A 25,591-nucleotide genomic window follows, 5' to 3' on the forward strand; every position below is an offset into this window, starting at 1 on the left:
GCTGACACAGACATTTGCCACCATTTCCTCCTGCAGTCTGAATGAGATGACCTCCAGAGGCAACTCCTAACCTCAGCTGTTCTGTGATTGCAAATGGACACGATTTGGGCAAAATATTGTTTCTCCTTCCTGTTTTCTATTCTAAGAATAAAGTGCTGCCAACCTATCAGCTGCCTTAGGAGTCCCAGCAGCAGCACGTCCATTCTGCTCAGAGCTGAAGGGTATCTGCCCAAGGAATTCCTTTTGAATTCTTCTTACATTGTGAATAATTAATGCTGCCCCTGGAACTCTCTTTCTTCTAACTGAAAGTTCCAGTCACATTTTGTTGTTTATTTCTTATGAAATTCAGTATGTTTTCATATACTGCTCTACATCAAATATCCACTAAGCTCCTTCTCATTTTTACCAATTATTATAAGTGAAATAATGAACTTTGTAAAGGGGAATGTATTCCTGTTTGTGTTGTTAATTTCTTTTCTTTCTTGTCAGTTCTGAAAAACAGTTCCGCATATGAAGTGCATTGGACTTAAGAGACACATGGAGAATGATAGGTTATTCAACAGTAAGTTAGAAATATGTTCTTAAGAATTTCACCTTTGTTTGTTGCGAACTCCATCTGGAGAGTGAATTCCTCTTCAGCAGGGCTTCTTTTATCTATTTGTTCAAGACAGAAAAACACATAACTATGTACAAAATCCAACAATCTGTCACATAATACAGGAAATAGTTTGACTTCTTACCTTGTTGTCCCATAGAGTCCCAAATACCAAAATGAACAGTCCCTAGGAAACAGAAAATGACACATTTGACAACACCAACTTTTAATTGCAGAACCTCACAGTTATCTCAAACATTGTCCATGCTGACCATTAAAACTCCAAACTCTTGGATAGAAGGCGTTTTCAGAGTGCATTTCACATAATGATGGACTGTTGATGTGGTTGGAGTCCTCCAGGACAGACTGAATACCTGTTTTAGAAGATGACCCAGGTAGTTTGCTAGCATTAAGTACATTTGGAATAATGGGTATTTGTATATGAGAAGCTTGCCCTTCCTATTTTTCCAAGCTGGGAGGTGCACAATAGAAAAGAGAGATTGGTCTGGAGTGTATGGCTTTGAGGACTTTCTTAAGAGATACAGCAGACATAACTATTGTTGTCTTTAAGAAATCCATCCTACTGGCCAACTGAATTTCTGGTTGTAAGAACCACGCTGACTGAAAATTCATTGCATGGGTTTGGTCAGTTCCTCTCTTACTGGCACTACTCAGCTGTTTGGGGGGATTTTCATGTCATTTATGCTTCCTCGTTGCTTGAACCCACAAGAGGATCATATGATGCCTCCAGATGTGCTGTAATGAGAGCAGACACTTGATGAGCTGTAGCTTGCCCAACTGAAAATAACGGGGCTATTTTCCTCATCTTCAGGATGGGAGTTCTTGCCAAAAGTACTGGCAGAATTAGAAGTTGTGTCTGTGCAACTACAAGGCACACCTGTTAATGAAGCTGATCATACAAGGTATGAATGCCTGGAATGGGTTTCCCAAAGAGCCCTTTGGGAGTGAAGATGTGTAAGACAAACCTGAGCCTTCCTGTACTGTTTTCATTCCCCTCAAGCACAGCACTGCAGGAATGTCACTGCTTGTTAAATGGGCATAAGATGAAACAAAACCATGCCTATGTGCAACTCACCTGCAAGGCATTGAGCAGAGCAAAGAGGATGTGGAAAGTCTGGTGGCTATTTCTGATGATGGTGGCAAGACCAAATCCCCACGTGAGGCCTAACAGTGGTGTCAAGATGACAAGACTTTTGCAAATTTGAAAGAAGGTCTTCCTCTCTTGTTTGTTTGTCCTGTCCCCAATGTTCGGCCTTAGTATTTTTATTATCACAACTGCAGTGATGAACAAATTCATGGCCACGATGGCCAGGGCAGGTATGACAAAGGCCAAGACAGCTTTGCTGTCCTTCCAGTTGAGCCAGCAGGCATCCTTTCTGGTGTAAGTGTTCCACGGCAATGTGACAGCAATGGTGGTGACTGCAAACACAAAGGGGCACCCATAACCCAGGCAGAATACCACTGCTTTCTGAGATGTCTTGCTTGTGTTATGTAAGATGAAGACTAGTCTGTAAAAAAGGATGAGGCCGAGGCTGAGCATCCAGAAAAAGCCACATAGGTAGAATAAATGGATGAAGAATGTGGCTGCAATACAGATATTTCTTTTCTGCACATTGATGGAGGCAGTAACAATGAACCAAATGTCAGCAATTAGGAGAGATGTCGCTGTGTTGAGAATACAGACGTGACGCATGTAGGAGGTTGTGTTGTTTGTCACAGTTTTCCAAACTAAGGATTCAATTACAATGCAGACCACTAAACTCAAGATTGAAATGGCCAGGCCAATGTGGGTGATGTAATCTTCAACAGAATTGTGAGCAGGTTCATCCGGTGACATCAGAATGGAGAATGGTGTCAAGTGATTGCAGGAACAAATGACATTGCTGCCTTCCTCTGTTTGCGTGCAACCACGATCATTCCAGCCTCCCCTACTTTTGTTGAGTTTGAAGTCCCAAAAGACACACAGGGGCATCTTCAGAGATATGTTTTCTTTCTGAAAGGTCATATTAATATGGAAGTTCTGGTTTCTCTCGCAGCTCAGAGCTGTTGATATCACTAAACTGTTCACAGACATGTTCTCCTTCACAGGCAAAATATGACCAAGTGCTGAGTAGGCCACACTGACAATGGTTGAGTTTGGAGGCAGAGTCTCAATGTTATCAATCAGCACATTAGCTGTGAGGTTTCCTAGACGGCTGAAGTTCTTATTATAGTCTGCGTGGCTATGTTCTGTGACAACCATGCCTTGCAGCTCAAGGGTCTCAGTGGACAGATGTGGAATGGTATTATTAACTGGTTGGAGGTTCTCAGAAAATCTTTCCACCGCATTCAGTAACAAAGAACTTATGGGTACCTGCCCTTCATTCAGGTCAGCCCAAAGTTCCTTTTTGAAATCAGTAACGATAATGTCCACTGTAGTGAAGTAATCCTGTAACAACAGAACAATAATGCTGTAACTGAAATCTTGTACAGATAGTTGTTTTTGATGATAATTTCTGCATTGACCTAGAACCACCTGCTGAATTACCCCTACATGTTCTTCTTTTGCTCAGTCCATATGAAATGTTCAATTATTAATCCTCTGCACACCCTATTTTCAAGTCAAGGCTTCCAAAGTAGATTTGCTTAGCTTGTCTTTACATGTTAATATTTTCTCTTCTCCAGCCTTTTTCCCCAGCCCTCAACCTTTATGCTATCTTTGATTTTTCTCTCTATCTCATTCTCCAAATAGAAAACATCAAGTCTTCTTGCACATTTCTGCTCAGAAGAGCAGTGCTATTCCTCTATACCTGACAATCAAGGCTTACAAGCATTTCTGTGATATGTTGTGCAATTCAGTTGTTGTAACATCAGTTGATTTTCCTTGCATCATTGTGGCCACTGGAATTTACTCTTCCTATCCTTATTTAAACCCTATTTTCTATTCTCACTCCTACTCCATCATTCATAGAATCATAGAATCACCAAGGTTGGAAAAGACCCACAGGATCACCCAGTCCAACCATCCATCCATCACCAATGGTTCTCACTAAACCATGTCCCTCAACACAACGTCCAAATGTTCCTTGAACACCTCCAGGGTTGGTGACTCCACCGCCTCCCTGGGCAGCCCATTCCTTGGCCTTTCCTCTAGGGGCATTTATGGGCCCCTAGAACATTTCTAGCTGCTAAGCTAGAATACACCAATCTCTCTTTCATGCTTACGCTCCTAGTCTTCATCATCTTGAGCTTTCATAAATACTTGTTTCTTTGCTGTCATTTAATCTTTGTGGTCACTTTGTCTCATTGCTTTAACTCCCTCCTGTTCCTGACTCTAAGTAACCACAGAAGTCCATCAGGAGGAATGTCATTCTTTATGACAAAGGAGACCAAAGGCGTTGATGAGTATTAACAAGCGTCAAATAAAACCTTACAGAGATAGTGGACTGCTTTGCTTCTACTGGAATAGAAGAGATGTTGTAGAGGATGGTAACAATTGCAGCAAGATTTGCAGAAGAATTGTCATTTTGCAGCAGTTCTGTCTGATTCCGCAGGTTCTGAAGGAAGTTAGGTAGACCAACTTTTGCACTGGGACTGTTGACCAAGGACTGGAACAGAAAATAGCAGTGTATCACATGCATGCAATTTGCCTGAAGCTTGATCCTCCTTCATAATGGCTACAGCTATACTAATAACACAGAGAGCACCATGCTGTTAAGAGGTAAACTCCGTCCCTCCAGACACGTTACCTCTGCCATGAGCAGCAGGTTGTTTATCTGTTCGGATACGCAGTCATTCTTTTCCATCTTCCATGAGCTGTTGAAGCACTTGTAAATGTTGCTGCCTCGGATAAAAGTAGTATTTAAAACAGAGCACGACTTTTTCAATATGTCTCCTTCTTTTCCAAAGGTATTGTTTTCTGAGCAGGAAATGATGTCCTTATCTGCATTGAGAGAAAGACATCAAGGTGGACAACTGAGAAGCACAGAGATGAATGATTTACCTCCCATTGCACAAGTGACCACACAACGTTCTTAGTTCTTTATATTAGGATTTCAGTTTTCTCTTTTCATTAATTATGACCTTTCAGTGGGTATATGTCTTGGAAGTTGGTTTTTTTCCCAATAACTTCCAAGCTTTCACTGCCCTCCATAGTAAGAATATACAGAAAGACTGATTTACATCTTCAAACATTCTTCCAAGGCCTAAGCAGGATCTTTATTGAGAGCTGGGAAACATTCTGTGTCCCTGTACGCTGGTCTCTCTGCTATGGGCCTGCGGTGCTTTGCTGCTCAAGGAAAAGCTGCAAGCAAAACCTGGTGAAAAGAATGCTGGCTTCTAAATTCTCACCCCAGTTTCTTTTTGTTTTTTCTTTTTTCAATCATGAAATGAAAAAGAAAACTGAAGAAAACCCTTTGTTTTGGGGTACTTGATTGAGCTGCCAAATGAACACCCACTGTTTTAGGCTTTGTCCATTGGGTTGCATTGCACCATAGGGCTGAGGTTGTGACTACATTGACCACTTGTGAACTGTAAGTCTCTGTATATCTGTGGTCCTTTCTAACCTAAGAGTGAGTTTATTATGCTGAAGGACTCAGTTCTGCTGTAGCTCTCATAGGAAGCTCATTAAGGTCTTGATAGTGAGGCCTTAACACCTTTTTGATGAACGGTGCCTGCTACTTGGCTTTGATTGGGTTATTCACAGCAGCTGCCACTTAAAATCAAGTGTCTGCATATATATGTGGCACTGTCAGGTAAGTGCCTGCCCTAGCAAAGGCTGTAAAACAGAACATCTTGTTGGATTATTATTATTTTTTTAATGTCAGCAAAATGCATGTTTTGCTCTGCATTCCAAAATTTCCTGCCAGAAAGGAGACAAAAGTTCTTGGCAAACAAGAACAGTTCCTGTTAGGTGTCACCCCTGATAAAACTGGTGGCATCTGCTTTACCAGAGATACTGGGATTTCCTATGTAGCAGCCAAAAGGAGCTTTGTGCTTACCAGGTATCAGGCTCAGATTTATACTGTTGCTGCTGACCTCCTGCTCATTGCTGTTCACAAACTTGCAATACGCCTCCAGCTCCTTTTTCCTGCATTCTGTTTCTGTGTAATTGTACGAGTAGCAAAAGAAATTTCCTTGCTCTTCTTTCTCTGCATGGAAGGTTAGAGGTGGGTTAGTACTGGCTCTAGGCCAACCAGCTGGCAGCAGAAAGCTGACATTTCTCTGTGGGACACAGCTGTGTCTGTCTGGATCTTTTGAATTCTGGATCTGTCCCACTCTCCCATTGCTTCTCAGTATGCCCCAACTGCAGTCTCCTCCAGAGAGAACCCAACACACCTCAGCAACCCAAGGATCCCCCCATCTCCTTCATCTCCCACTTCAGCCCGTTGTCTTTTTGCTCCTGCCTGCTTTCTGAGATAGTTTAGGTGTTCTGTGCTCACTTCTAACCCAGCTGTTTTGTCAGCTGCCTGAAAACTTCCAGTCTATAGGGCTGTACCAGGGAAGCCAAACACCCACCCTAAGATTAAAGACATGGAAGCCTCAGCTGCTGGAGATGGCACCTACAACCACAATGAAGGTAGATCTTTGAATTGTACTCCTGATGTGTTATTCTATGCTTTTTCAAAATCAGTGGAATGTCATAAGCAACATTGCCTTGATACTCATTTCAAACAGGTGGCAGAGTGGAATATAAAGGAAAATAAATGTGGTTCAGCCATCCCTAACAGAACGGTGCTGATGATGCTCCCCTCCCACTGCCCTGCACGGCACAGCAGATGCTGAGTGTGCCTCATTGCTATGGCAGCACTTCAATTACTCTTCTGAGTGATCTCAGCCACACTCCCTAGGCCTGGCAACCATCCTAAAAACGCCCATTTCTGTATCTTTTCATACCCTTAGTGGTGCTCGCAGGTAGTCGGAATAGCAGTAAGTACAAATTGGTTACATGAACATAACTGAAAACAACAGAAAATGACAGGGCCTGGGGGTCTGGGTTGCAGTACGTATGTAACTGGTGACTCCACAAGTTTACTCTTTCTTACCAGCTTGAAATTCTTTTTCTTGTACCACAAATTTAACATCATAATCTCCCATGCTGTTAGCACTGATGCAGCAGGTGAGGGCTTGGGGCGTTCCGCACATGATAGGCGTTCTAACGGGGTCCCTCAGGATGTTCTGCTTCAGGGGCAACGGAATGACATTGATTGTCACGCTGGCAGAACTGTTCAGGGAGTCCTGGGACAATGTGCAGATGTAGGTGCCTGGAAGCAGTGACACAAAAGCCATGTCTAAGTGGAAGTGCTCCTCAGCTTCTGCATGCTCACCAGCCCTGTTACTGAACAAGTACAATCCTGACAGTATTGGGGTTACAATCCTGACACTATCGGCGTTTTCTGTTCTCGAGCAATTTTAATTTTAATTCTCGTTTTTTCTATCTCCCATGATGAGGTATCTCAGCTATTTGCTGGGCTGGGGATGATGAGCTCTTGGAGCGGGTCCAGAGGAGGGCCGCTAAGATGGTCAGAGGGCTGCAGCACCTCTCCTATGGGGAAAGGTTGAGGGAACTGGGCTTGTTTAGCTTGGAGAAGAGAAGGCTGTGGGGAGACCTCATTGTGGCCTTCCAGTACTTGAAGGGAGCATATAAACAGGAGGGGGAACGGCTGTTTATGAGGGTGGATAGTGATAGGACAAGGGGGAATGGTTTTAAACTGAGACAGGGGAGGTTTAGGTTGGATATTAGGAGAAGTTCTTCCCCTAGAGGGTGGTGATGCACTGAACAGGTTGCCCCAGGAGGCTGTGGATGCCCCATCCCTGCAGGCATTCAAGGCCAGGCTGGATGTGGCTCTGGGCAGCCTGGTCTGCTGGTTGGCAAACCTGCACATAGCAGGGGGTTGGAACTGGATGGGCATTGTGGTCCTTTTCAACCCAGGCCATTCTATCATCCTATGATTGATTCTCTGATTCTCTGATTCTATGATTTCATTGCCTTTGTAGCTGGTGTAAGCCATATTCACTCACCATTCCAGTCTTGAGTGGCAGTGTTCACCACGAGCATGGATGTGGCCATGGATTTGTTGGTTCTAATGCATGCAGCGCATTCTACTGCTTGTATTCTATCTCCAGAATGGATTTCCCAGCTGATGCTGTCGTAATTGCTCGTATCGCTTTCACACTTTAGACTGAAGCCATATCCCACGGAAACGGTTGTGTTTACGCTGGAAGATATTCTTACCTGGGCTAAGACAACACAAGGCAAATGTCATTATATTGAGGGTCACTTGTCATAATCATCGGTTTGCCAGTGGTGTGTGCTGCAGAGAGCCTCAGACAGCAGGTGGTCTCTGGGTGCTTCCTCTCACCTGCTCGGAAGTACATCACTCGGATGTCCCGGCTGCTCCTGGCGCCGTGCCCTGTCTGCAGCTCACACGTGTATGTCGTCACCGTACCTGAATGCTCGGCCAAGCACAGCGAGTCCGTCATGTTGAGCTTGTATTCAGTGCAGTTGCTGCTGAAACTGGGGACTCCTAGAGAGAAAAAGAGCTCATGGAAGGTCAGGGGGTGTCTAACAGCAGTTGGGCTCCGGAAATCCCAAGCAGTCACACTAGCTAAGGAAGCCTGGTGGTTTTGTAGGAACCGTCTGATAGAATGCCACTTGAACACATCAGTGCTGAAGTCCTTCCTAATCCTTCACTCTGGAAGCGCTCACAGAGGTCTCAGAGGCCCAATGCCCTGCCTTCAGCACTGCTCTGTGGCCAAAATTAATTTAACTTACACAACAGTGCTTGGATGTGCCAGCATGGGCAACAGGTTGCCAAAGGAGGCTGTGGATGCCCCATCCCTGCAGGCATTCAAGGCCAGGCTGGATGTGGCTTTTCAACCCAGGCCATTCTATGATTCTATGAATTAAGGCTGTTCTGGATCAGCCTGACCTCATTTGCCATATGTAGGAAACAAGGTAGGCAGTACAGGAGGAAAGCCAGGGAGGGAAGCTTGGCCTCCGGGAATAAAGGACAAGTGGGCTCTTGCAGCCCAGATTTCACCCCTCTCTGCCAGCACTGCTGCACACCAGTGGCTGTGCTCTGTGGGAAGGACTGTGTGCCTTAACTTTGAACGTTTATCTGTATGTCCCACTTTCTGCTAAATTCCTTTAATAACAAATGGTTATCATTAAACAGAAAATCCATACCCATAAAACACTTAAGGAATCCATACCCAGTAAATACTAAAGAGGGCATTAAGCTGGTTATAATGGACTTGTGTGAGATTCTCTATTGACGTTATTTCGTAACTCTCCGCAACACATTGTGCCTGGAGATATATTAACTCTTATGTTCATGCCATTAGTAAAGCCTAATGGGAAGTCTGACTCAATTGGTATGTGATGGAGCACAGCCCTGTGTGGAGTCAGTTTTTAGGTACGCTGGAGAGGTTCTGAAGGGCACTGCTCATCCCTCTTGGTATCCCCATCTTGTTACGTGGTACACAGAGGCTTTCAGTTCCCCACGGATGTCTCTGCAGATAATCACAGACACCCTTACAACTCATTGTTTCTCTCAAAACCAGAGGATGCAGAAATAAGCTTTTTGGACAGTCAGTGTGATGGTGGTCTAGACAGCTGTTTCCAATCGGGATGGCAGATATGTGAGTATCACTATCTGCACAGTGCATGGAGATGCCCAGAATTCCACCTACACTTGAGAAGTGCGTACAGAGTCTGTACAACACTTGGCCCCAGCCTGGGGCATACCCCATGCCCACCTTGGGCTCAGACCTCTGGGCTAGCTGCTGCCGAGCAGCAGGAGGTCTCTGACAGACATGCAAACCCAGCAGTGAAAGGCAACCTTTTGTAAATCTCACCTGTAATACTGATCGCTCCATTCACCTTCCAGTCACCAGTAAGCAGTGGTAATTGTCCATCAATGCAACAGAACAGCACAGGGCTGTTTGCCTGTATCTCAGGGCTGTTGCAGTGAACTTTATAGTCGTTTGAATATGAGATGATACGTAGTGGAGAGACTTGTATTTCTTTGGTGCCTTCGTATATCAGATTTAAAGACCAGTATCTGTTTGCAAAAGTGCATTTGTAGGTACCTGTAAGACAAAGACAACATCTGCACACAGAGCACATTTTGCTGTTGGCTCCCTGCATTTGGAGCTGTGAACTGGAAGCCACTTTGCGTTGAGTTTTAACACATCCTGGCACAATGCCACCCATTTCCCTTCCTCTGATTTTCAGAAAGCTCTCAACAGGAACACGTGAAAAACTAAACTCTGTGGGCTCCTCTACTATTTGGGTTCCGTTTGCAAAGGGGACAAAGGCCTTTGAGGCAAAATGCAGTCACAGCCTCAGTTACCTCACACAGAGGACGAGGCGGCCCCACTGCTGAACAGCCACTCCTGTGATGTGATAGGGAATCCTGGCACTGAAAATATCCATGTCAGTCTTCCACGTGGTACTGGCACTGCAGGTCAGTGGGTGGTTCATTACAGAAAACAATCAGACCAAGAAGCGGCCAAAAGCTGACAGGGAAATGATGAGGGATGCTCTGTTTTTCTGTCTTACTCCAGGGAGTCGCAGTCACTGCATGCCTCTGCTTCTCATAGAATTAGCTGCACTAGAGATTTGCATCTGCTCTTTTAATGATAGGAAATCATACCAGAATCCTCCTGCGTAACGTTGGTAATTGTAAGAACTGCCTGTGACATCGCAGTGTTGTTGTCTGTCCTCACGGAGTGCCGTGAGCTGTTGAGGATGATCTGACTGTCACGATACCAGGTCATGTTCTCAGACGTGGTGTTTATCTCACACACCATCTGGATGGTATCCCCTTCAAAAATGTGGGCAGGGCTCACTGTGAAGTTTGTGCGATCTGGGAAGACAAAGTGCAGCGTTCTGCATCATTTCATGGCGCCTTTCATTGTGGCAGTCGCAGCTGCCCTGCAGCTGCACACACTCAGCTTTGGCTGCAGGGAACTGCCTCTGATAGCAGATACTGCATTTTCCCACAGGGTCTTCTTCTACCATCTGCATCAGCCAAAGATCCCAGACTGCTTTATGAAGATGGACTTGCACCAGCTCTGCTTTCCAAGCAGAAAATCTGGGAGGAGAAGTAACCCAAGGAGAGGGCCCTCAGAGAGAGCCGGGTCAGTGCTCAGACCATGAGAGATGGGGGCACCCTGCTGGGCACTGTGCTGCAGCAGCTTGGACAAAGTGCCAAGGAAATCAGAGGGAACATGTTCTTTAGGGGAGGTGCTTGTTTTGGAGTGATGGTGTGGAGAGTATTGGCAGCCTGACATGCAAAGAGCTCAGTTCTGGAGCTGAGCTCAAGGGATTCAGTCTTTCTCCCAAGGAGATACTGCATCAGGGTTTAACAGAGTAGTGGAAGAGTTTGGGTTTCAGTGGGAAATGCTGCATGCATGGCCATCTCATTCAAGTTCTAAGCTTTGGTGGCACAGGGTGAAATGAAACAGATGAGAAATAAACAGTTTTTGTAGGTCCAGAATTAGATAATCAACAACATAAGGTGAATGCTGAAGGGAAACACGGAGAGAGCTTTGCACTTACTCGTTATTTCTGCTGTAAAGGAGGTAGGCACTATGCTGTATGGTTCATCCAGGTACTGTGTAACAAATCTGCTGGAATGCTCCAGCTGTTGGAAGCTCGCTGATCCTGCCTCCACTCTGTAGTTCACCTCAACACTCCCAGGCCTGAGCAGACAGAATAAAAGAAGCACCATGACCTGGCAGCCTTGCTTACTGGTGTATTTCTATGTTGTGGGACCATCCTGTGCGCCTAGGAAGGCATGAGAGCCAAAGGCTCCTGTAGGACTCACAGCTTGCTCTGGTATATAAGAAGAATCACAGAATCATAGAACAGAATCACAGAATGGCCTGGGTTGAAAAGGACAACAGTCATCATCCAGTTCCAACCCCCTGCTATGTGCAGGGTCGCCAACCACCAGACCAGGCTGCCCAGAGCTATGTTATCCATAGTCCTACTTTCATGCTAATGGTTGGGATTTCCTTTGCAGCTATGACACTCTTGTGTCATATGTGCATACTGTGCATGAGTTCTAAGCAGAGTGAGTGTAGGCTTTGCTGCGCTGTGTTGCCTTGAGGAGAGATTTGTGCCCCCTAGGAAAACATGAAATTGCTTCCTTACCTGAAACCAGTTGTTGTTGCTGACACAAAGCCCGGTAAGCACCCGTAGCTAGCTTTAAACTGTAAACAAAGACATATGACACGACTTGAGTCCTCTGCATTATCACTCTAGTGTACCTAAAACAGGGAGCTCTCCATCCAACATCGCTGTGAGCGGGAGCGTGCAGCGTATCTGAGAGAACGGGCCTGGTGCTCTTCCCACTGCCACCAGAACACACTTATGTGGATGGCTTCATTCTCTACACACTCATGGGGATTTAAGGTGGAACCAATAATGTGATTTTTTTTTCATATTATCGATGCAATAGATTTCTGAATACTTCCTTGTCTTCCTATGTGTTAAAACAAAGGGGAATTTTGTCCTTTTAGTGGAGCTAAGCTGTGGCCTGCTTCAGAGCTACAAGTGCTGCAGCCTCTGCAGCTCCCCACTGCAAAGTGGGGCAGCGACAGTGACAAATCAGGTGCTGAGACATGGGATAAATGCTGCTTTAGAAGAGGGCTTTGTAGCTTTATGGATGGAAAACAAAATCCATTACCGCTTTATCGAGGTCAGCTTTGTATTTTCTGTATAGTTGGGAAGAATGATTCCTGAGATCATCGTGGAAGGCTGTGTCAAGTCTTACTGACATATTCATTACAGTGGGCTCTCCCATACCACATGAGTCTGTAAGGAGAGGCATAAAAATAAATCAAAAGCAACGATTACAACTACAAGCCATAGTGACTTCCTCAAAGCCTTCATGGCTCTGTCTTGGGTTGCAGAGGCAACAGGTCCATCCCACTACCGCGAGCCTGAATGTCCAGTCAACAGCCAGGCTCCTAAAGAGTCATGAGCATCTCATCCTGAGAGCCACAGAACGAAAACTAACAAAAGATATGTGCTGGTTTTTTTTTCATTTGTTTTATTCCTTCTCTCCTCTGGAGTATTTTGACACAATTTGGTCACATCTGTTAGTTCTGTTAATGAAAATCTGAGGAGAAGAAACTGTCTTTGCTTAGTAGAAATTCCCACAGAGGCACATGAGGGCCTGCAGGAGCTGGGGCTCTTGCATGGCACTACGTATCTCCACATAAGTGTGTTGAGAGGGCCCCAAATCACAAAGAATCATAGAATCACAGAACCATAGAATGGCCTGGGTTGAAAAGGACCACAATGCTCATCTCGTTCCAACCCCCTGATATGTGCAGGGTCGCCTCCCTTCCCACCCTCTGGGGGAAAAACTTCCTCCTCATATCCAACCTAAACCTCCCCTGTCTCAGTTTAAAACCATTCCCCCTTGTCCCATTACTATCCACCCTCGTAAACAGCCATTGAAAGAGAATAGAGATCCAGGGCATCTCTACACTCTTTCCACACTCATGGGCAAGGATGCAGCCCAACATTCTGCTCAGCTCTACTCCACCTTTGAAGCAGCACAGGGGTTTGCAGTGCTCAGGCTCAGCGTGATCTCTCCTTACCTCCATTCTGAGGTTCACAGTAGGGCCCATTGAAAGGCCTTTCCCTGGTGTAGCCACATGGCTGGTTGGGAGCTCGGCTGAGAGCAGGGCAGCTGATCAGGTCACTGCACCCCGTGCTTGGCCAGGCATATCCGCTTTCACAAGAACAGCAGCTCTTGTTCTCACTGGGCACACAGACTAGTGTTGGACAGAGAGAAACACTGTAAGAACGATAGAAGCACACAACATCTCGAGTAGGAAGGGACCCCAAAGGAACCGTGGTCCCAGGCCTGGCCCCACACAGCATCCCCAGCCCTGTGTCGGAGCTCCGGCCCTGGGGAGCTGTGCCATGCCCACCACCCGGGGGGCACAGCCTTGCCCTCACCCCCCGGCCTTCCCCTGCCACAGTAGAATAAGTTATTAACAAAGTGATTTTCACACTCTGCATGTGGCCCTCGAGGCCTTTAGAAGATCCATTTGCACACTGTTTTGAGAATGCCTGCTTTCACTGCTTCTTGGGCCGTCAGGAAGGTACAGAGATTCCTCCCCTGCCCCTGTAAAGGCCTGGTGTGTTCATATACCCTCTGCTGCATTAATTGCTTGGACGTGATGTTTCACAACCACAGCTAGGTAACAAAGCCTGCCTGGTACCCATAAGAGTAAGCCTGGTGCTGACTGCATCTCACGCAGCCTGCCAGGTCAGAGCAGAGCCCCTTGCAGTGATTTACACTCCAAACACAAGTGGGAGGGAAGGAAACAGCCTGATAGCTGTTGTCACAGCTTCCTGAAACTTGAAAGTAACTCGAACTGCTTGTTATTTAAACTGCAGCAAAATTCTTTGGCTCAGGCTTCCTCTGGCTCTGTCCCTTCCTTAGGAAAAGAAAAGCATTTGGGGTTACTAATGCCAACGTTATGTAAAGACAAGCAGTGGGGTGGAGGTAACAAACCACGCTGCGTGATGGGGCTTTGATGGGGCTCCCACTGGGCAACAGAGACCATTCTGTACTGCTGGCTTCTAGGCATGATGAGTAGTAAGAGTGGGAGATATCGAATACTGGCAAGCAAGAATGTCAGCCAGAATACAAAAATAAACAGCCAACCCACCTGTTGTGATGTTGATACTTGAAACTGTCATTTCTACATCTGAAATATTGATTGAAACTGGAAGATGGAGGTTTCTGAAGTACTCCTTGATTGGTGCCAGGAAGGATGAATTCGTGAGGCTTACTTCAATGTCAATGGCATACTCCAGGGGTGGAAGGTCAAAAAGGATCACTGGAAGAGAAATGGCATGAGGCTGCAAAGCTGTGTGGGTAAATCTTAACCTGGGGGCTTCCTGGGTGGCATTTGGCTCTTGGTTGCAATTTCATAGCAGCAGAGCATGGCATTCTATTTAGGAACGCTTCCAACTTCCTGCTGTGCAGATATTCTGCACTACTTCTACCTGCTGCCTGTCCGACCAAAGCCACATACCTGTGGTGTCAGACCAATAGGAAGCAAATCTAAATGGCATAAGATACACAGAGAAAAGCCATCTCATCCCTCCTCTCCTTTGAGTCAGTAAGTGGGTGGGTGATCAACAAGAACTGAAGCCATGCACGGTTATCCTGTGACCCCACACCGCTCAGCACCTCCTGCTTTGGTTTTCCTTCTATACCGTGAGTTTCATCTGGCATAGGAGCTTTGCTCATATGTATCTATCAGTGACTGGGCAGAACTTTGCACCTCTCTTATTTTTTGTGTCTTTACTGCCTCCCCTTTCTGACTGCCCATCTCCAAGCACTGTTCCAGCAGTGAGCTCACCCGTGCCTTGCTGGAAACCTGCTCTGTTGCCATACATACACACACGTACCATGTCGCTTCTGCCTCTGCAGCTCTGGGTGGAAGCTCTCCTCTCCTACCTCCCTGCCAACCTGTGGGAGAAACAGAGAGAAGTTCTGTGAAAAAAACAAAGTGAAGCTTTAAACATTGTGCTTGGCATGAGAAAATTAGCAAAGAAAACCTTCCCGTTAATGAACTCCTCCTCTGTAAGCAGAACGTTTGTGTCTTCTATGCGGGGAAATGCTAAAACCTACCGTGATTGAACAGGGAGGGGTGGCACAGGTTTGGCAGGCTGGGTTCACCCGGGGTGCAGCTGAGTGGCTTGCAGATCACCTTGCTTTTTGAGTCATGCTCTGAACTACATTGGCACTGACATTAGCAAGGAAAGCCAGGGAACAAGCAAAGATGTAGGCAGGAAGTTTGCAGCTTGGCCAGTTTCTTGAGTACTGCTGTAATCTTTGTTTACAGAAGGGGTGAATAGGCTGGCAGCCCTTCAGCCATGTCTGGGCACAAAGGAACCATCTGCTGTGTGTTCATAGAATCACAGAAAGCCTTGGGTTGGAAGGGACCTCAAGGATCATGAAGCTCCAACCACAGGCAGGGCCACCAACCTCCACATTTCATACCAGCCCAGGCTGCCCAGGGCCCCATCCAACCTGGCCTTGAACACCTCCAGGGATGGACGGGGCATCCACAGCCTCTCTGGGCAGCTGTTCAGCACCTCACCACTCTCACAGTAAGGAACTTCCCCCTGACATCCAACCTCAATCTGCCCTCCTTCAGCTTCAAACCATTTCCTCTTGTCCTGCCATTATCTCCCCTCCTGTTTGTAGGCTCCCTTTAGGTCGTGGAAGGCTGCAGTGAGGTCACCCCACAGCCTTCTCTCCTCCAGGCTGAACAAGCCCAGCTCCCTCAGCCTGTCTTTGTATGGGAGGTGCTGCAGCCCTCTGATCATCTTTGTGGCCTCCTCTGGGCCCTCTCCAACAGCTCCCTGTCTTTCTTGTATTGAGGCCCCAGACCTGGACGCAGTACTGCAGATGGGGCTTCACGAGGGCAGAGCAGGGAGGGACAATCACCTCCCTGTCCCTGCTGGCCACCCCTCTGCTGATGGAGCCCAGGATACCATTTGCTTTTCAAGCTGTAAGAGCACACTGCTGCCTCATGGTCAGTTTTTCCTCCACCAGGACCTCCAGGTCCTTCTCTGCAGGGCTGCTCTCAAGGACTGCTCCTTCGATTCAAGCTGGGCTCTGTGTCACGGTGCAGCGGCAGTGAAGCTGGCAAGGTGTGCAGTGCTTCTCCTGAGGTCAGCTGCCATGCACGGCCTTCTGTCATCCCCTTCCTGCCCCTTGTTTGCACGCAGTGCTTTCCTTTGCAATTACTGTCCCCAGTGACTGCGGCGGTGCGAAGTGCTGCACCATTCAGTACCTCACGTAATTCTCACTGCAGAATAATGACTCATTTGCAAGGTGCAGCAGAGATCAGTAACACTGAGAAATAAGGCACTGCTCTTTTCGTAAAGAATGCCAAAGTGCTCTGAGCTGCAGATGGTCGGGGAAAGCAGAGCAAAGCACTCCATCCCCGTTAGACAGGCGCTGTAGGGCAGGTGGGGCTGTGGCTGGCAGCAGTGTGCTGTGCTGAGTGGGCATGGAGGCAGTAATGCATGGAGGGCTCTCACCTCCCTCCTCACCTCTGATAGATGAGAAGCTGGACATGAGCCAGCAGAGTGCGTTTGCAGCCCAGAAGGCCAACTGTTTTCTGGGCTGCATTAAAAAAGGGATGGCCAGCAGGGAGAGGGAGGTGATTGTGCCCCTCTGCTCAGCTCTTGTGAGGCCCCATCTGCAGTACTGCGTCCAGGCCTGGGGCCCACAGTACAGGAAGGACGTGGAGCTCTTGGAGCGGATCCAGAGGAGGGCCACTGAGATGGCCAGAGGGCTGCAGCACCTCTCCTGTGGGGAAAGGTTGAGGGAACTGGGCTTGTTTGGCCTGGAGAAGAGAAGGCTGTGGGGAGACCTCATGGTGGCCTTCCAGTACTTGAAGGGAGCATATAAACAGGAGGGAGAATGGCTGTTTACAAGGGTGGATAGTGATAGGACAAGGGGGAATGGTTTTAAATTGAGATGGGGGAGGTTTAGGTTGGATATGAGGAGGAAGTTTTTTCCCCCAGAGGGTGGTGACGCACTGAACAGGTTGCCCAAGGAGGCTGTGGATGCCCCATCCCTGGAGGCATTCAAGGCTGGATGTGGCTCTGGGCAGCCTGGTCTGCTGGTTGGCGACCCTGCACATAGCAGGGGGTTGGAACTGGATGAGCACTGTGGGCCTTTTCAACCCAGGCCATTCAGTAATGATTCTCTTCTGACCTTCCAACTTGCACAAAAGAGCTCAGATTCCAGTCACTCTGTCAGAGTTTGGGCCCCTGGCATGTTAGAGGCTGAGTCTTAGAATCTGTTTGGGCTTGACAGTGTTCATAGCATGGAAAGAAGTATTTTGTGTTCCAAGAGTAACTGTGATTGACCAAGGGTTGGTTGGTCTGTAGACTGGTTTTCTTTACAGACACTATTAACTCCTATTCAGTCGTTTGGTCCCTTTGTTTTCCGTTCCTCTTTTGGCCTCTATGGCTAGGCACCATTTGTGCAGACACTGTTCTGAACACGTGCACAGAACAAAGCACAGAGCAGACTGCAGATGAGGCAGAAGATGTCTGTGAGGGACACTATGGGCAGTCTGTCCAGGAGCAGTGCCCCAGCAGCTCTTACCTCAGCTGAGCCCAGGGGACAGCAAACTAAATCCCTTGTAGGCTAACACAGGTGAGAGTCCACAAGTTTTCCTCATTTCCTTCTGCTGAGGTTTTAAGGCTGGAAGGAAAAAGAGCCCAGTTCCTGGATTTCTATCCATTTTCCACACTGCAGATATTCTCTGGTTTCACTTTCCCCACTTTATCTCATATTGCCCTCACTGAAGGCTTTCTGGCTGTAGAGCAGGGCCGTATCAGCTGGGCTATACGAGCAGAGACCAAATTAAAACCCATGGCTCTGGGTTAGGATACTCACGGCATATTGGGTGAATGAGTCAAAGCCCGAGGCTGGAGACGTCTGGAAGCATACGGCCAGTAGAGACAGGAGGTGGAGAGCTGCAGTAATTGGGGATGGCATGTTGTTGTCAGCTTTGCTGTACAGCCTAGGAGGAAAGTGGAGAAGGATCAGGAGGTTTTCAGCTGGTTCTCACAGTGGGAAGTACTCCCATGCCCTACAAAAGCATTGTGTTGAGGCTATTTCAGCACGCCGCTCACTCCATCCCAGATAGATAGAGCACAAACAAGGTCTGCAATTATTCCTGTTTATTCCCTTGTCGCTGCCACCAGAATGTTTATCCCATATTTTCTTTATTTTTTGTTTTTTTTTTTTTTCACGTCACCTACACCTACTCAAAATGGAGAGAAGAACCTTCTGGAGACAGCAGGGTTACATCACAGGCTCAGCTAGAGATTTCTGCCTGTTTGTTGCCCCTTGTTAATGAGGGAAACAGCAAAAACGATATCTCCTGGAAAAAAAAGTACGTGTGATTTGAGTTTTAATATGCAGCTCCACTAACAGCACTGATGCTAACAAGTGAATAACATGGAACGTAACAGTGCTGACATGCCAGAATACAGCATGGTGCCTGAAATCACAACCCAGAAAAACATTTTCCAGATCATTAATATTTATGCTAAGCATAGCAGGTGGTGCAGGACGCTCACAGACCCTGCTAGCAGGTGCTGACCCACCCTGAGTGATGAGAGAGCAGAGAAAGGGAGCTGAAGGGTATGCTTAGAATTGTGGCTTGGTCTGAATATGCACTTTCTGAGTTTTGCTGACAAAGCATTTCTCTCACTCCCAGATTAACAGCCAGCAGGGAGCAATGGAGAGAGGCAGAATCCAAGCAGACTGCAGAAACCACTTGAAGAAAGGAAAGCACTGAGGAAAGTCTCTGAAGACTCAACAGCATGTGAGTGGTAACATCAGCTTGTTTAGCAATCAAGTTAGCTTGACTAATATCATCAGCTTTTGTAGAAGTGAATCGTAGAATCATGGAATCATAGAATGGCCTGGGTTGCAAAGCACCGCAATGCCCATCCAGTTCCAACCCCCTGCTATGTGCAGGGTCGCCAACCAGCAGCCCAGGCTGCCCAGAGCCACATCCAGCCTGGCCTTGAATGCCTGCAGGGATGGGGCATCCACAGCCTCCTTGGGCAACCTGTTCAGTGCGTCACCACCCTCTGGGTGAAATGACATTTTTTTGTACTGAAAAGTCTCATACAAACCAGCTGGGGACTGAGGGTGTGAAAGGCGTTGGGTCACCCAACATTCAGCACCTCCTGAGATAGTGAGCACTGCCAGTGGCTGCCTACAGCCCCACACCACACAGCTCAGCTGGCTGTCCCATGTAGAAGGGTGTTTTGCTGTGATATTCCTCCTGCAAAGACGCCATGACAGAAATTGTAATATTAACCTGATCCTGTGGTCTCACCTGAGAAAGGACAGAGGGGGCAACGAGCCAAGCAATGTGCTTCACGTCACAAGGTTGGGTGTCCGGCAGGCATGCGCTGGAATTGCTCACTGAAGGTGGTTCTTAGAGATTCATCTCCTGGGAGACTTCACCTGCAGACAGACCTGGTTAAAAGACAGGAGACAAAAGCAGGAGGAAATGAGCAGAAACGATGTTATTTCTTGTTCGAACTGACCCAGTGCTGCTGCGCTGATGCTCCCACATGGGAAGAACCAGGAAGATACACATCTCAGTGATTCAGAATGTCTCCTCCTTGTCAAATCCATGCAAACTATTGCTACAGTAGTAGCGGAGAGGCTGTGGATGCCCCGTCCATCCCTGGAGGTGTTCAAGGCCAGGTTGGATGGGGCCCTGGGCAGCCTGGGCTGGTATGAAATGGGGAGGTTGGTGGCCCTGCCTGTGTTAGGGGTTTGGAGCTTCATGATCCTTGAGGTCCCTTCCAACCCAACCATTCTGTGATTCTGTGATTCTGTGATTCTATGTTGGACTCTATTTCCATACACCCTTCATTTAGCCGTGTAGCTGAGACTAAATGCCCCATTCACTGTACACATGATAAACCATACTTTGGGCAATTCATGTAGATAAGAACCATACTGCTACTCAACCTTCCGTCACTGTGTAGAAATCCCCAAATCCCAAACCCATATCTACAAAGCCAGAAAACTGGTGGACCAAGACATGGGCAAAAACAGCAGTGGCCTTCTCGAGTGCATTGGCTGCTCCCCCAGCTCGTTTAAGTTCTGCATGATAAAGGAATTAGTAGAAATAGCAAGCAATTTCCCTGCTGTTCTGCTGTCATTGCTGCACTTGCAATGGCGTTAAACCTCTCTTGCCAATCCACCTGGTGCAATAGTTGCCATCCCATACGCCTTCAAAGCTAACAAATATAGTGATACAGTACAGTTTGCCTTTACAGGTGATACAAAGAGGAAGTCTTCTAATCAGATCCACGTGAAAGCCCTCCCCTCCTTCTGCTGCAGCCCAGGTTCCTCTGAACCCCCTCAAAGGAAAATATTGCAGGTGGCTTCAGAGGATCAGCATGGAGATGTGTGCCAGTGGCTCCTGCAGCTGCCATGGGGGGCACACAGCAGCAGGGGGCTCCCAGAAACCAGGGAAGCTCTGCAGTGTTATCTGCTATTCTACCTTGAACTAAATCCAGATTTGGGAACCTGTTGCACAGACAGGGAATGCCTATTCAAATAACAACGGAGCCCTTGTCCCCACAGCTTTCAGTGAGTTTCAGTGGTGGAATTTGTTGGTTGAGTTCAGAGACTGACTGGTTGCCCTTGGGGCTAACTTAGGAATAGTAACAGTCCTTTCTGTGTCCCAGTGAGCCTGGACCACGTCCTCAGTCCTCCACCAATGGCCTGTGGTGAGTGTGCTGGTTGGTGCTACTCCAGCAGCTTCAGTGGCTGGCCTACATGAGCCTAGTAGTCTGTCCCACCTTAATGACTCTATGATCTTGTGGTTCTGTAAGAAGTATCACAGCAGATTTGCTGAGTCTGAGTCGTAGAAAGCAAAATACATGCTTAGAGTTTGCCCTGCAGCCTCTGCAGGGGCCACCGCTTGCTAAGAATTCCAAGGCTGCCATGGCATGTGACTGCAAAGTACCCTCTGGACAGTGGCCCCAATCTGCTTTGATCTCCACCCAAGCTGGTTCAGAATCACAGAATCACAGAATCATAGAATGGCCTGGGTTGCAAAGGCCCACAATGCTCATCCAGTTCCAACCCCCTGCTATGTGCAGGGTCGCCACCCAGCAGACCAGGCTGCCCAGAGCCACATCCAGCCTGGCCTTGAATGCCTGCAGGGATGGGGCATCCACAGCCTCCTTGGGCAACCTGTTCAGTGCGTCACCACCTTCTGTGTGAAAAGGCATCTGAGCAAGCAGGAAACCAAGGCTTCATCTACAGCACTCAGTGCAGCCACCTTGTCCCTTCAGAGAGGTGCTGCCATTGTCTGTGTGCTGGGGCTCCTCTCTGAGCCTGCTTAACTCACTGTCACTGCAGCAATTGCTTTCATCTGAGGGCATTTGTTCAGTGGTTCAGAGGTGCTGAACCATATGCACACTCCTGCCCAGGGCTTCCCCAAGGCGGCGTTTCCAGAGAAGTGCTCTGACTCATACCCTTTTCACATTATGTCACACTGATCACCCTTGTTTGTGATACATAACTTTTTCCTCCTTGACCTGTAACTTTAAATTCCTTTGTTCCTCTGTAAGCCTTCCTATTAGTCATGACCTCTTTACGCTCAGAAGAATCTGCATGGAAAATGAAAGTTAATTTGGTTCCATCTATCAGCAGAACAGGTCCAAACCATATCATGACCAAGCAGACTTCCTGGAAGAAGAAAATTTGCCAAGACTTGTGTTTGCAAGGCAAGGTAAGTGCAATAGGACCCATTCCACCACGTAATTGGTAGCACAGAAAACACCAGCTGAATGGGTGGAAAATGGCATTCCCCAACAGCCACTTCCCGGTGTTGGGAAAGGAAAGGCTTGCTTAGGGCTGACCTTTTTTTGGAGCAGTTACCTCAGTTTTCAGCAAGGAATGAATGCCCACGCAGCTCATGGCTTCTGTGCTCTTACCGCTGCGCGTGGTTCAAAGAGCCCTGGGCAGCACCTAGGACAGAAGCAGTGCATCCTTGGCATGGCGTGTTGCCCTTGCAGCAGGGTTTTATCTCAGGTTTGGTGCCTAGACTGCTCCTATTGACACCATCAGCCCCATGGCTCATTGCTTGGGTTCCTGAGTTTAGGCCTATTCATCTGGCAGGTGCTGCTTATCCACCTTCTGCCTGGCTCCCAGGTGCCCACTTCTCTCTCACAGACAGACACACCTGGTAGCACCTTCAGCCACATCTGATTTGTAGAGAAACGTGGCCATACAAAGATGCTTAGGGGCTGGACCATCTGTGATGCCACGAGATGATGAGAGAGTAGCACTATTCCACTTGCAGTCTTGGAGTGAACTCATCCATGTGTACCAAGAACTGGAGGGTGCTGGAGCAGCTTCTTTGGTGAGGGGTTCCGAGTACAAGCTGAAGCAAGCATTCCTACACAGAGCATCCTCATGCAACCACCCACGGTAGAGATATTTTATTCTTGATGACTAAAGAATTTTATTCCTGATGGGCCGAAGAGTCCTGTGTCATACCAGCACTGTGGTCATACCACATCTTTGGTACTTGTTCCGCTCCTCAGCTTTCCAAGTGTGCTATAAATTTGTAACTTAATTATGCTGCACTATCCCTGCAAAAGCATTTTCCTACGGTTTAAACAGCTCTTCCTCCCTTTGGGCACTGTGTGTGAAAGCTTTTTGACAATGGGAGACCTGTGGGGGTGAAGGGCACATGGGGAAAGGAACCAGGAGCTGCTACAGAGTAGGAGATGGGAAAAGAGCAGCCAGGCCATGGCTTACCCTGGTCAGACAACCACTGAATGCTCTATTTCAGACTTGGTCCCTGGGGCTAAATCCCCTGCTCTCCATGCCTGCTCGCTTTATTCTTCCTTGGTCACAACAAGAGCTTTCCCTTCTGTGCTTCAAACATGACCTTTGGGAGTGCGTGATAAGTTGGATGGTCGGACAATGTTTGTTTCAGGCATGAAACACACAATGACTTTAAGAAACACACACCCAGGCACAACAATATTTCATGGGAGAGCTGGCTGAAAGGGAAGAGGGGGCGGGGGAAGTTGCACTGACCTTAGATAACACATCAGAATGAGAACAAAACTGAAATAAACACAAATTAATCAAGGACTCCACATCGAACTGCAGAGTGATAAGGGCTCAGATGGGCAATAAACAGGCAGTGGGACACGCTGTGATGCTGAAGGAGCCGTGCTACCCCAGCCGTGTGCCCAGCAGGGATGTGGGGGGAGGTGGATGGTTAAGTGAAGGGAGGTGTGGGGCTCAGGCAGAGGCTCAGGATTTGGCAGTGGTGGTTTTAGCGTTTGGCACAGTGGCTGTGCACAAACAGATGCCATGGAGATGCCAAACGGGGGGCTGAGCGCTCCGTGTGCCATGAGACGTTTGGTCTGCCAGGCTGAAAATAGCCACTGCTGAGCCCAGGGTGGGAAGGCACTGAAGTCATCCCTTCCCTGGGAAAAGATGGTCCTGCCCCATGTGCTGCTCAGCTCCCGTGTTGGATTGTCACAGATGACAGAAAGACTGAGAAATGAAAGAAAATGTGACAGCAAGGGTGTGGCTCCGTGCTGTTCTGGTGCTTGCATGCACCACGTTTGGAGAGGCGCAGGTCGGGGGCATCCACCCATCCCTGGTGCTGTGCTGGGAGAAGGGATGGAGCCACAGATGTCCCCTTCCCCTCCTCATCTGTTCTGGAGCAGCAGCAGTTGTTGGGCCGGTCCCTCCCACAGCACAGCCCGTGTTAACAAAGCACCGTGTAGGGCAGCTGTGTGTGGGACGGGGAAGGTGGGAATCACCATGTGCTGTATTTATACACCAAACTGAGGTCTAACAACACCCGTCAGAGTGGAATTTCCATGGACTGCAGTGCATTTTGGATTAGATCCCTGGGTCAGGCCAGCCACAGGCTGCTTCTATAGAGATATGGAAGCACTGAAGTACTAGAAAGTCTGATGACCTCACGTTTCCTGCTCGCTGTGTTTTATTAACCTCTCGATTTGTTCCTGCTGCTGCTGCAGAGCGGCCCATGGGAGGCGGCGGTGCAGCTGTGCAGGTGTTTGTGCTCTGGATCTGCAGCCCAGCTCTGTGCAGCACTGAGTCCTGCACGGCTGCCTCTGTGCCAGCAGCAACCTGAGCACAGCCAGCACGCCACGTGCCGCAGCTCTCCCACAGAGGGGAGCACCTGCATCGCTGCCATTTGGCTTGAGATCAAGACCAAATGTCATCAACACAACCATAGAACGGTGTGGGTTGGAGGGGACCTCATGCCCACCAGTCCCAACCACAGTGGGCAGGGAACCCCCCCATCCATGGCCTCAGGCACTGCCACCATGGCCACCACAGCTCTCCGGGCAGCACAGATGGGACTCACTCATTTACCAGTGCTCTGGGGACTTCCAAGAATATTGGACTTCAGATGCTTGGACAGGCTCCGAATATCACCGCACTTTGTACTCAGACCAGCATCCATGCACCCCATGGTGCGTACAGAATCACAGAATGCCTTGGGTTGGAAGGGACCTCAAGGATCATGAAGCTCCAACCCCCCACCACAGGCAGGGCCACCAACCTCCCCATTTCATACCAGATGTTCATTAACAGCACAGAACACCTTGTGAATTGAGGAGCAGAGTTTGTGGGTGGCAATCAGTCTTCTCACACCGTGGGTTTGAAAGAAGACAGACAGTAAGGGGAAGGAAGGGAAGGTCACCCACCATTCTTGTGCCACAGCCAGAGGGGCTGGGGCACTGCAGACTCAGCACTGTTGCAGCAGGGCCAGGCAAGCTGGGCTTCAGAGAATGCTGGACTTCAAAGGCGTTCTCCCTCCAGAAGGAAGAGCAAAACCATTTGGGGAGCAAAGGCTGTGCTGGGAATAGCCTGTTGCAAGGCACGTAGGGATGGCTTTGGAATGAAGATGGCTTTTACACATTCGACCAGATGGCTTTTGAGGGCCAAGCCCGTGATCTTGGAGCAGAGCTTTTCCTCTGTGTGTGAACAATGAAGGGAAGCTCTGCCTTTCTCGAAGAATTTCTGAGAATGGTAAATTGCACACTAGATCACAGCCCTGCTATGCTATCGGGGAAGTCATTTGGAAATGAATGTTTCATATCAGGATTTACACGGGGGATCCATCCAGCTGTGCTGCTCACAGCAGCCTCAGCCCGGCCAGTTCAGAGCAGCATTCCCAGCTCCATCCCCTCCCAACGCACAGCCTGCTCACTACAGAGCTGGAGCAGGAAGCAGAAAAAGCCTTGATGTTGTGCAGCACTGTTCTGCAATAAACAAAGCACTGGTGTGCCCTCAATGCTGTTTTAGCAACAAATCTAAACCACAGCCCCTTCTGGGCTGTGATGGTGAAAATTAAGTCCTTCCCAGCCAGGCT

The 25,591-nt window shown here is 48.1% G+C and overlaps 1 protein-coding gene across 3 annotated transcripts in view; it reads right to left on the minus strand.

Annotated features, from left to right (window-relative positions):
- ADGRF5 (adhesion G protein-coupled receptor F5) overlaps positions 1-25,591 on the minus strand; it is a 39,916-nt gene that overhangs the window by 3,485 nt on the left and 10,840 nt on the right. For all 3 annotated transcript variants that reach the window (XM_046939034.1, XM_004935931.5, XM_004935933.5), the window contains exons 2-20: positions 19,523-19,665; positions 18,064-18,190; positions 15,048-15,108; positions 14,300-14,470; positions 13,217-13,393; positions 12,295-12,422; positions 11,760-11,818; positions 11,163-11,305; positions 10,255-10,467; positions 9,455-9,688; positions 7,957-8,121; positions 7,616-7,834; positions 6,640-6,858; positions 5,596-5,745; positions 4,345-4,538; positions 4,030-4,203; positions 1,692-3,044; positions 741-782; positions 595-654 (exon numbers count right to left, since the gene is read on the minus strand). In XM_046939034.1, the coding sequence (XP_046794990.1) occupies positions 595-654; positions 741-782; positions 1,692-3,044; positions 4,030-4,203; positions 4,345-4,538; positions 5,596-5,745; positions 6,640-6,858; positions 7,616-7,834; positions 7,957-8,121; positions 9,455-9,688; positions 10,255-10,467; positions 11,163-11,305; positions 11,760-11,818; positions 12,295-12,422; positions 13,217-13,393; positions 14,300-14,470; positions 15,048-15,108; positions 18,064-18,165 (3,864 nt within the window). In that variant the 5' untranslated portion in view covers positions 18,166-18,190; positions 19,523-19,665. The remainder of the gene's footprint in view (positions 1-594; positions 655-740; positions 783-1,691; positions 3,045-4,029; positions 4,204-4,344; positions 4,539-5,595; positions 5,746-6,639; positions 6,859-7,615; positions 7,835-7,956; positions 8,122-9,454; positions 9,689-10,254; positions 10,468-11,162; positions 11,306-11,759; positions 11,819-12,294; positions 12,423-13,216; positions 13,394-14,299; positions 14,471-15,047; positions 15,109-18,063; positions 18,191-19,522; positions 19,666-25,591) is intronic.

Source organism: Gallus gallus, chromosome 3 (assembly GCF_016699485.2).
Source record: "Gallus gallus isolate bGalGal1 chromosome 3, bGalGal1.mat.broiler.GRCg7b, whole genome shotgun sequence".
Lineage (NCBI taxonomy): Eukaryota > Metazoa > Chordata > Aves > Galliformes > Phasianidae > Gallus > Gallus gallus.